Source organism: Sipha flava, unplaced genomic scaffold (genome assembly GCF_003268045.1).
Source record: "Sipha flava isolate LNK unplaced genomic scaffold, YSA_version1 132_pilon_pilon, whole genome shotgun sequence".
In the NCBI taxonomy this organism is placed as follows: Eukaryota; Metazoa; Arthropoda; class Insecta; order Hemiptera; family Aphididae; genus Sipha; species Sipha flava.
In genome coordinates, this window is record NW_020271758.1 from 1,113,305 (window position 1) to 1,125,917 (window position 12,613).

Below are 12,613 nucleotides of genomic sequence, written 5' to 3' on the forward strand. Positions count from 1 at the left end.
CATGCATATTTATACTACATATATACATAATTGATCAGTGCCTTGGATATTTTTAAGTGCACTTAAATGTGTGTGTGAATGTGTGTTTGTGTGTGAGTGTGTTTTTGTGAATTTTTTTAAATCATATCATTGAATTACACATTGTATTACGACCAAAGTTTATATTACATTAACATTTTATTAGTATCAATTTATATGCAATAAATTATGTGTTTCAATTATTTTAAACAAAAAATTTATATTATTGTTAGTTTTTCTATTATTATATTTTTATGTATACAAATGGTTATTATTTGTTATATTTTTGCACTTTATAAAAACGAAAATTGTTTTTAGTGATTAAATAATGTTTATGAAAAATTACTGTAGTTCATAATTCAACTATCCTATACAATTTTTTCAACGAAGCTGTTATATTGATTAATATTTAAAGAAAATGTGTACATTATAAAACCTTTTAGTTTGAAGATTACTAAGTATATTTTTATTTAGTATATTAAGTATATATTTATATTTATTCAAGTTATTTTTATTTTTAATTAATCTTCAGAATTATTTGTTTAATTATAGCATTTTATGGTATTATGAAACATATTTTTTTTTGAATTTTTCAATAATTATTTAAGTAGTTTTCTTTTTAACTAGCTTATATTTAATGTATTATATATTTGTTGAAAATTTTTTATTGAAGTCAAAATTTAAAAAGATTGTTATACCACTTATTGTATGAAGAAAGTTTAAATGTGTTGATGGTAATTAATGTTTAGGAAATATTACAATTTATTAATTTAAAAATGTAAATTTATGGTATAGAATATGCATTAATAATTTTTAATTCATTATTCTGAAATATTATTTTCTAATAATTTAAACCTTCAGACCTATATTAATCAATATATGAATCAACATAAATGTATTTTAGAATTATAATTTTTCTTCAATTGTTTCCTTTTAAAAAAAAAATGTAAGAACTATTTCATTACATTATGCCTTAATTAAAATAACTGATAATAAAATGTACTAACATGTACGTAATAATATAATCAGTAGATAGTTAACAGTGTGAATATGCTAGAAGCAAGGGAATTTTTCAAAACTTATGCTTAATTATTAGGGTTCCAAATATTGAATTCAATATAATTTTTTTGGAAACCATTTAGATTTAGTACTGTAAAATGGCTCAAGAGGATTTACTAAAATTGCGAAATATTTTAATAATAGTGACTCAAATCGGTAATATACAATTGCGTACGATTGTCCCTTTTAGTAAAATGATTGCGTAAAATTTTTCTATCTAGGCCTTAAAAACATTACGATTGCGTACGAAAATGAGTGCAACGTTGCCAACATGTACTATTAAATTAAATTAAAAATAATAATCTAATTTAAAAAAATCATTATTATAATATTATAGTCAATTAAAAACAATATAAGATATTTAGGTATTAAAAGTACAATAAAAATACACATTATAAGTTATAAATTAAAACTTTGGTATTGATAATCAGTCCCTGATAAAAAATTTAATACATTACCCTCTATTTAATTTTAATTAAATTTTACATAATTAATTACATAGTTAATTTTTTACATATATTTAAATGGAATAGCTTTTGATATATTTTTTTGTATAGTGTATATTTTTATATTGATTTCAGCCTGAATTTCTTTCAATGCCTGAAGCACAAAGTATATTGGTAGATGTGCATTATATAATTGAGAGTTAAAAGTTCTGTGGAAACTCTCTGGACCATATGTTGTTCTGACATTAAAATACGTAAAAATTACGGAATTAATAATAATCTAAATATTTTATGACACTTAATTTTTATGTATCAGAACATTAACTTTTAAGTTATATTGTACAAGAATACTTCCAAATTTTTCTTATAATTTATAAAACTATGATACCTTTTATTTATTGAAGGTTCTTCAGTCCATATATTAGGAAATATATATTTTTGGAAATATTTGGAAATATACAATTTGGTTGTATTTAATTATTATAAAAAATTTATAAATTATATTGTTTATAAAAATTGTATAAAATATAAGCAATAATTTTCTAAAATAAGTTATATTACAAATTTTCACGATTTTGAACAACGGCAACATTGCACTAAGTATTAGTTGGTAGAATGTACGCAATCGTAACGCACCCATTCAAATGCTGTAAATTTTTATGTTTCTAGTAATTTAGTAATGTTTTTTTTTATCGCTGTGTAAGCCATTAAGACCTTTTTCACGATTCAACAATTCAGTAATATAAAAATGATTATTTATTTGCGATTGATGGAGTGATAAAAAAAAAAAAAAATAAAGAAAAACCTATTTCTCTACTTCTTATTGATTCCTCGTGAGACTTGAATACTAAAGAACACATATTATTATCAAAATGGTATACTTAATTTTTACGACATTCGACACTGATAAAAAGTTATACTCAATAGACTACGTTTATATTGTAAAAGTGCAAGTACAGTTTAATATTGTTTTATGCTCCTGTACAATTTAAAACTAGCAACTTGGTAGTTCACGACGTTCAATGTACTATAATATATATAAATACATTTACATATATACATATATACGTAGAGTATAAAGTAAATAATTATCGGTGTATTCAGGGGATGAAAATCGTTCTCCATTTCCCTGGTCGAAAAACACACTTGGAAAATAATCGTAACACATCAATATTACATATAAATACATCGACGAAGAGTATAATTTGACGAGAAGGATTATTAGGCGTTAAGGACCGAGAGCGATAGGTTTTATTACGTTCGGCAGCGGACTCGGTGTCGTACTTAAAACAAAAAAAAAATAAATAAATAAATAAATAAAAAAGGAAACCGTTCAACGATCGTACCAACGATATTATATATGTATATATCTATATGTATGTATAAATATTAAACGATTTTGCGTCGGAAGACGACACGGACGGTGCCGGCACGAGCGTCGCGTTGCCTACCCAGTGCGTGTGATCGGCGTCGGGATTTAATGCGGTGTCGCGCGATTTTTCGATCCGTGCGGATACCGGTGCGCGACGGTAGGACAGCGGAGTCCGTGTCAGTGCAAGCCCCTGTACAACGGGTGCCCGGACTCGAAGTACAACATGGCCACGTCGCCGATCCGGTTGGGCACGAAGTGTATGAACACGAAGTGGTTGAACTCCTGGCACGTGACCTTGAACACGCACACGCACGTGGGCGCGGTCATCCGTTTCCGCGTGCAGTAGTAGTCCTTCAACGTGACCGTGGTCGGCGACACGCGCAGTATGTGCTCGCTCTGCTTGTTGCACACCTTCGAGCACATCCTCAGGCCCCTCTTCGAGAACTGGATCCGTTCGACTTGGGAGCCGCGCGCCACCAGGCAGCCCTCGCACACGATCCTGGCGATGCTGCGGTTGAAGCTTTTGCCTGCGGTCAGGGACGACGAACAACACATTTGAAAAATTAACCGTAACCCCTTGGAAAGAAATCGGAAAAAAAAACGATAACGATAACGACCGTACGCGGTATCGTTAATGACGTATGTTCGTCATCATCAGACCGGGTGGACGAGATTACACCAGTGGCGTAGATACAATTTTTTTCTGGGGGGGAGAGGGTGTTTAATAGCCAATTCATAATATCCTTAGTATATCTTAATAAAAGGTCCTATATAATAATATATTACATTTAAAACGGTATTATCATTATGTCCCGTATTTAATGAAAATTAATTTTTTACATTTTTAATAAAAACCTTATCATAGTAAAATTATATATTCATTTCACTATATGTAAATATTAATGATAATAATTAAATATCATTAAAAAAATAATCTGGGATGGGTGGAAACCCCTAACACCTCCTCTCCCCTCGTAACTACGCCACTGGATTACACGATTACCTAATTATCGTTATTAATTATGTGTAGCTATATTTTTCCGGTTTCAAACGGTTTTCGTAACTCTCAGTCGTTAGATGCGCAATCGAATGACATTATTCGATTTGGATTTCAACGCTCGAAAAGCGTTCGAGCAAAAATTAATTTAAAACTCAAAAATGGTCTTCTTTCAAAATAATTTTGTTTTTCAGAACAATAAAATTTGGAGGAATAAAATGTTCAAACAATATTTTTTCATTCAGCTTAACATTACGAAAGAGTTGATTACTTCTATATTTATTTTACATTTGAACTTTTCTGATTTATGTGTAGGAAACGGGATTTTTTATTGTACTCATTTAGTACAAGTTATAAAATAATACGACATGAAGTAAAGATCGTTGTTAATTTTTTATGGTGATGCAACAGTATTTAATACTTGGCATACGAATATTATTCGTAAGGGGCTAACGGGTTCAGAGAGTCGTCCAAATCAGTCGACGTCAGTCAGATTTTTGGTGTATTGAAGTCAAATTATCCAGGGTCCGATAAATAATTTAATTGTACTTCATATTTTAATATTTATTTTTCTTATATGGCTCTGAACATTACAACTTGACGTATAACTCGTAACATAATGCAATATACACTAGCTTTGGATTAACGAATAAGTTGAGAAATTAATTTAGTTGGAAATTCGGGCCCGAACATTGGTTCTTCGTTCCTCGCGTATTTAATTCAATGCAATTTGCGTATCCAATAAAACGAAATTTAGCGCAATTAAATTCTTATTGTAACCGTGTACTCGTATTGTGGGTGGTATATTTTTAAGATTTTTGAATAATTTTATGTTGAAGTGCAACACGGACATAGAAATTAATAGTTTTCTAAAATTTTCACCAAGTGTTCTGTGAAACATGTAATAGGTATACTGATCAACTATATTATTTTTCTTTATCGAAATCATTCATTAATACGACTCAATATTATAAACAAAACCTTACGGGAAGATTTGTTTTATCTATTCGAAATACACACAATTTTATCATATATTTATGGGTATTTTTCGAAAAGCATAAGCATAAGCATAAGTGTCTAACATCGTAATTGGTTTAGACCGTTTAGGGTCAATGAACAATTCGTCTAATTACCCAAGATGTATCTCGGGTTCTTGAACAGCATTACGTTACCGTTGGTTTTTTGTTCTTCTTTACAAGTATCACTGTGTTCCACCCAAGGGGTAAAATTGTGATTTTCAATTTCCGACTGGTCGTCGGCCGAGTTGTTTCTGTAATCTCGTTTTACACGTACTGCAACACCTAAGACCGATAAGAATCACAAATTATTGATACGATAATCAAATACGATTTGTATATGTCGTTCGATTACCGTCAGCTTTAGCTACATTTTTGGCCGATGAATTTTCTCTAAAGCAATAACCGCTTGTCCGACGATCGATACCTTGAAAGATCGGTCTGAAGCACACACCACGTTTAGTCAAAACGCCTGCGAATTCAACAATAAAAAGCTAATGCGTTGCAAACACCGTATAACTGCCTCGGGTAAATTATTAAAAAATTGATTATTTAAAAAATCAACATTTTAGACGTATTTGTGTGTCGAGGCGATTGACCGCTGTCGATGAACAATATTTGAACGTTTTAAACAAATTTTTACGGTTACGCGGCAGAATACGTTTATTTATCGTATATCGTAATGTTGCCCGCTGCACAGGCATCCAGAATATAATATTTACCGGTGTCTTGGGTTGTTCGAACTGGCAAAAAGTCGAATATTAAAATAAACATAAGCATGTTGATGATGAACTCGATTGATTTGTTGTCATTGATATAATGATCTTTTCACACGGTTATAGATAGTTTTTGAACATCCTTACGAAACTTTGATTATTTTATGTTGTTAAATTAAGTTTAGGATAAACACAATACACACATGTATACCTATCATGTTTCCACACAAATAATGTAGCCAACACAGTTTTTATCATCAGTTCGGTATAAAAATTACGTTTCGACTGCAACGGTTTTAGTTTCAGGTACAGAGCGGGTATATTCCTAGGTATCATCTATAGGATATTTTTTTCTTTGGGAAAGAACATTGTACGACTGCGAACCAGGGCCAGCGCTACTTTTTGCGAGGCCCTGAACAAAACTTATTTTACTAATAACTATAGTCAACTGTAGACCTGTAGGCCGTAATTAAATACGATAACATGTAATCAGTAATCAGACTAGGTGACACAGCTGTTAATCTTCTAAACTCTAAATGCTGTGCGATGTCAAGTGTCGAGTGTTTGTATACCATTAATCAATTGTTTATTATTAAAATGCGTAGGTCCGAGCGCTAAATAATAATAATAATAATAATAATATGGTTTTACCGATAACTCGCCGAACGCCCACCGACGAAATAACTCGACGGTTCAACATAAAATAATATTAATTAATTATAGAGTTGATAAAGTTGTTGTTGATATCTTTCGACGATAAATCGATAATTTTTCCTAAAAACTAGTGCACACGCATTGGAAAAACTTTTGTTTGCGCCGTAAAAAAAAATTGCCGTCTGGGGGAGCTGCCCCCTAGCTACCCCCCGCTCTTCTTAACCCGTCACCGGTTCGATTCGTACGTAGACGACGACATTGCGAAACGTGACGATCGTCATCGCGCGTGTTCCTTGCACGCGCTGTATGCACACCCACACCCACACCCACACACACACACACACACACACACACACACACACACACACACACACACACGCACACACACGCACACACGCACACACACACGCACACACGCACACACGAACACACGCACACACACACGGGCGCGCGCACGCACGTACACACACGGGGCGCGAACACACATATGCATGTGCGTACAAAAATAACGACGCGCGTAAAACGCACACGAACGGACGTTCATGATGTTGCGTCGATCGGTTAGTAACAGCCGATCCGTCGGCCGTGTCGCGCGTGTCCGGCGAAATTTTGTCGGTGCTCATAGCGAAAACTGTTGCGACGACAGTTTTGCAACGATCGTTCGCGTTTTATCGTGTCGGCGGCGCGCGCTCGTTTTCCATTTTCTTCGTCGTCGGTTTTCTGCACGCTTGGCCGGGCGTCTTTCCGTTCGCATCGGCCGCACGGCCTCGCCACCGTCGCCGCGACCATGAACAGTGCTAAAAATACGAGTTTCGTCGACGCGGACGTCGACTTGCACCTGAAGATATCCAATTACGAGGAGACCGTCAAACACTTGGACATCTACTACGGCATAGGTCAGGCGAACGTAACGCGTTTAATAGTTTCAATCGTAAACCATTTTCGTAGTACCCCGTCCCAACCCCGCCACACTCATAGCTTTAACGTTGCCGAAAGAATAAAAAAATATATCAAATTGGGTATTACCAACATGATCCGTTCTAAGCGTACCTGCCGTATTTAAGATTTTGCCGCCCGGGTGCAACAAAATTTTACCGCCCCTCTTCCCTGAAGCGCGAAACCCAAAACAAGTGTTCGCGACACCATCATTCATTGGAAACACGCTCGTTACGCTCGCAGTTCGTTTTCCCCGTTTCATTTGGATATTTATAATCCAAAATAATAACCGAATTTTAATCGCCAAATTAGTTATAGAAAATTGTCTTTTATAAGACTGATTGGTGCTACCTTTCGGTCAGAATGTTCCATCCTCATACAAATCAAGTTTAAACCAATGTATTGTAAAATACTCTTAAATAGATATAAATTGTATACGTTACCAAATAATATAAATCGTTTTACAATAATTACATTTATGTTTCATATAATATTATTTATTGATAATTTATAAATAAGAATGTAAAATAATCAATTTTTTTTTATTTAGAATCATTGTAAACGTTTTGCCATCCCCTTATATATTTCAGGGGGTTATTGCCTCCTCGAAACACCCCTTAAATACGGCCCTTAGTACAGTATAATATGAGGTATTATTTTATTAATAAAAACTATAACTATACAGGTTTACTATATATTAATATATATATATTTAATACATTTTAATTTTAAATAATTTAAACATTTTTTTTAGCGATTTATATTATATTATATTAATTTTATCTCCACTCAAAATGGTGACCTAAAAATGTTACTCGTGTGATAATTATTGGTTATTACGAAATAATAATATAATAATCAGGATTTTTCGTAATTTGTTTTTAATAGTGCGCAAGAATGGTATTTTCAATTTTATCATGAGCTCAAACTGGTTGTGGTGTCTTGGATTAAAAATTAACGATCGTGAGCGAATAATTTGTAGCCGGCTTGGCAGCTGTAGAATCCTTTGTCTTAGGTGTTACGGTCTTAGCAGTGGGTCCAATGATAATATTTGAAAAATATGTAGAGAGCATGAAAATAAAACCGTTTTGTGATTATAATTATTAATGGAGATCGAATAATAATTGATTGATTTTGATTTTTACACATTATCGTACATCAACGTTTCTTTTAGCTGTCTGTATAATCGAAATTCAAAATACTTTGGTTACAATTTATTACAGGTACGGTTTCCCTGCAGAGTCCGGACACAGGGTGACATTTATTTTATTTACACATGGGTTCAAGTTAGTGTAGTTGCGGCATTAAGTCTTAGATCTTAGGCTGGGGCTATACACGGCATTTTCCGTTTCCTTTTCTACGATCGTCAAAATACATTTATTTCGATTACAAAGAATATATATGACCGTTGTAATACGTCGCGTTTTTTTGCGGACTAACGCCGAATTAATAAATACGCGACATTTTTAATTTTACATTATTTTAAATTAAAATAAGGTATACTAGTGCCGATAAACGCCGCGTTTACACCATAATTTTATGAATACAATAATTTTACATTGATATTAAATATTGTAGCTATTTAATTTGATTACCAACTCAATATAAATAAATAAGTACTTTTCGGTAATCGTATTCCAACGACTGGCGGTGGCGGCGGCGGCGGCCGGGAAATACCGATTCCGGTGTTGTACTCTATTTAAAGCGTAATAATGCATTTCAGCATATGTAGGTCAATCACAAATATAATTTTATTGACCTAGATGGGGGCACATACTCAAAATATTGAGCGTTTATGACAATCGGTTAAAGAACCAAATAAAAGACGTTCTGGAACCAATCAGTCAATGTCAGATTCATATATAAGTGAATTTCTTTGCCAAAACAAAAACATAAAAAAATATCTGTTTATTTACTTAAATTATAAGTGACTTCGTTAAATGCATACCTCTTTCATAAAAATATTTTTATTTTGTATTCATAAACATATTATGTTTTATCATTTTTTTGTATTCATATTTTATTCAAATAAATTATATTTTTGGTGATATATCTTACAGTTTATATAATATTATAATTAGTAATATATAATAGTTATAATATTATCATATAGCATTGAGTACGATAATTTAATCGGTATTTTCCGGTCGCCGCCGCCGATAGCCGAAAAATACCAATAAATATTTATTTTATCATTAGTTATCAATATTATTAAGCCGATCTCATACGACTCGTATAATCGGCGAATAATCGTAAATTTGTTTGCTTAACAAGTCGTGTAGTAGGTGTTTAATAAGGCATACTAAGGCGATTATTTTTATTCGCCAAGTCACTCTTCGTTGTCAGTAATTTTACTCGAGTCGAAAAAAATGAAAAATAATCGCGTTTATTTATTCAGTAATCGTTGAGTATCTCACACGATTTGTTCTTGCTTGCCATTTTGAACTGTCACATGGGCTCTTATGGACGTCGTATATTTCGTATATTTTTGCCATTTTAAGCATTCCAGTTGTGTAGAGTTCATTGGCGATGATAAATAAAGTATACACGATGATCGGATAATCAGCGAGTCAAAATACAATGCACATACCGCTGTTCTGATAAAGTCTGTGTGAAATACTTATATTAATGATTTTTGTGTAGTTTTTCATTTTCAAAACAATTAAATCAATTATATTCACAGTGCATATTATAGATGAACTAAATTATTACCTATCAAATAATAATAATAATTAAATCAAATAATTTTAAAATAGTATTTCTGTAAATGAGTATTTATTAATTATAAACTTATGATATTCGAATGCGATGAAAGTATTAAAAAATATTAATACATTATTATTATGAGATTTATCAGAGTTTTAAAATATTTTACAGATATAGACGGCGGAGTACGGTCAACCGATACGTCTCGTACTAACTTTATTATTTATTATATTATTATATTATTATAACTGTACTTTTTATTTTAACGATGCTATAAATTGTTTTTTTTATAAAACGATCAGTGATAAAATGTTTCCGGCCACTTTCTACTTACCTGTAATTATCTGCAAATTATTCTTATCGTAATGTAAATGTCGCTTGTATCGGGCTTCCGTCGCATGTACTATACCTACGTCAATATAATTACGTTGATTTAAACTAGTTTCGACCTTAGGCACCAAAGTTTATCGGACCTAGCCAAAGTGCGGTATTATCCTATAGTCTTATAAGTAATAGGTTCTACCGGAAGTTCATTCTACATAGTTCGTTATTAATAATATTTGGTTTCTACGAGTAAAATAGTATGTAGTATTAATCTTTGGCACTATATTGAATATATTTAAATATAATATGAAAAATAATTCAAATAAAAAGAAATTATGTTTTCAATTATCTTTACGCTAATTGTAAATTTACAGTGTGTCGTATGAAAACGATTATCACCTCCAGAACTTTTATTATGTATGATGTTATTTTGTTTTGTTTTGTTTTAAAAATCTAATCTATCAGAAGTTATAAAATAAAATCGAGTAGGGACCCACAGTTCTATCGGGTACTTTTACAGTAGATTAACAATTATAGTGAACTGTATAAAAGAAAAATATCGATTATATTACGTATTAAAAGAATTGAACATTACCACTACATATTACCACTGCTTATCACCAATTATGTTGACGCAGTAGAAAAATTAACGAAAAAGTTCACACTTAAAACCGTCACTACTACAACGCGGACATAGTCGATGGTAATAATTTTGATAAACGGTTGCATAATGATTCGAGATTATTTTAACGGTATTTTTTTTTACCTTACCGTAGAAAGACAGAGATTACTCCATTTGAAACGCTTCAAACTTTAATCTTATAACACTTTTTATGACATTCGTATTTTATGTACCTACATCATATTTTTTCTGGTAGTGAATGGGAGAAAAAAGTTTTAAATGTGAACTCGATGGTTCAAATTAAAATTGTTTATAGAAATTTATTATTAAATATTAATTATTAATATTTATTATTACAATTTGAATAGTCCGAAAAGAAAAATACTACAAAAAATGATTGACTTTTCCATTTTATGAACTTCTTAATAATAATAAAGTCATTATTTCCAATATACAATTATTTTCTCAAACATTTCTATAAATTTCAACATTCTTATTATCATGCATTAGATGTCATCAATTATTTGTAGCCTTATAATATGGGTTTAAAATTCTTAAGTTATATTCTTAAGTTTCTTTATAGTGAAAGATTAGAAATGATCTCACTCTTAAATTTCACATTGCATATTTTAGATTTTGTAATGTGTTTTTAAAAATAATTACTAGAGCATATATATTTATATAATCAATACATTATCTCTATGATACATTTCTATACTTTTTTAAGAATCAAAATCAGATTCATAGGTGTTATATTCGAAATTTTTTGTCCTTAGGATTTTCTGTAAAATTATAGATTTATTATATACCCATTCAATAAACTGATTGATAACTACATTATTATAACTAAGTTTGATAATTTTTTAGTCTAAAATTAATTTAATATTATTTTAAGCAGTCCCGTGTGCAGGAATTATCCAAAGGAGGGGTTCAAAATTATTTATGTTGTGTTAGGTAAAAAGTCAATAATTTCCATGGCACCGTCGATTTAAAACAAAAAAAAAAAAAAAAAAAAAACAAAAAAGGAAAAAGTACATGGGTAGACAAAATATATACGAATTTTAATTTAGGGTAACAGAATTTAAGTACCTAGTTGAAAATCTTTTTTCTGAGCACAGGGGACGTGTAAAATATGTATAAAAACCATTATTGATCAATGGAAATTCAGTCGCCATTATTTTATAAGCGAACCATCCATTTTTAGAATGATAAGAAAATTGTTCTAACTATAGTAATTTCACTAGATAAATTATATTTAAATTAAATTACGAGTGTTATAATTACTATTATATTGTTCAAACAAAATACATAAAATTAGGTTTTTAAATTTTAGAAACGATGCCATTCAAATGTTTCTTTTATTATATAGGAACTGAAGAGATCACATATAAATTTTAAATATCAAATTTCAAATTAGAGTTGTTGATACTACACATATACCAATAGCAATGAAATATTCTTAGAAAATTCCAGTAGATGTAAAGCCAAATATATATATCGATTTGTTTAAATTACATAAAAATGTATAATGCATGAATGTTATCGTATTATCATATTATAATAAATAAATATAAATTATATTCAATTGAAATAAAACTATTATTAACTGAACATTGTTAATAGGGAAACGTTATTTTTAATTGGGGATTCAAAATATGTTAAGATTTGTGAAGTTAAAGGTTTCGTTTTTTAAAAGTTCTTTTCTTTTCTGGTTTCGTGGTTTAGATTAACAAAAAATATTATATTT

At 30.8% G+C, this 12,613-nt stretch overlaps 1 protein-coding gene across 2 annotated transcripts in view; it reads left to right on the forward strand.

Annotated features, from left to right (window-relative positions):
- The first annotated feature begins 6,834 nt into the window (after positions 1-6,834).
- The window catches only part of LOC112694672 (probable phosphorylase b kinase regulatory subunit beta), a 48,739-nt gene continuing 42,960 nt past the window's right edge, over positions 6,835-12,613 (forward strand). For both annotated transcript variants that reach the window (XM_025570219.1, XM_025570218.1), the window contains exon 1: positions 6,835-7,174. In XM_025570219.1, the coding sequence (XP_025426004.1) occupies positions 7,066-7,174 (109 nt within the window). In that variant the 5' untranslated portion in view covers positions 6,835-7,065. The remainder of the gene's footprint in view (positions 7,175-12,613) is intronic.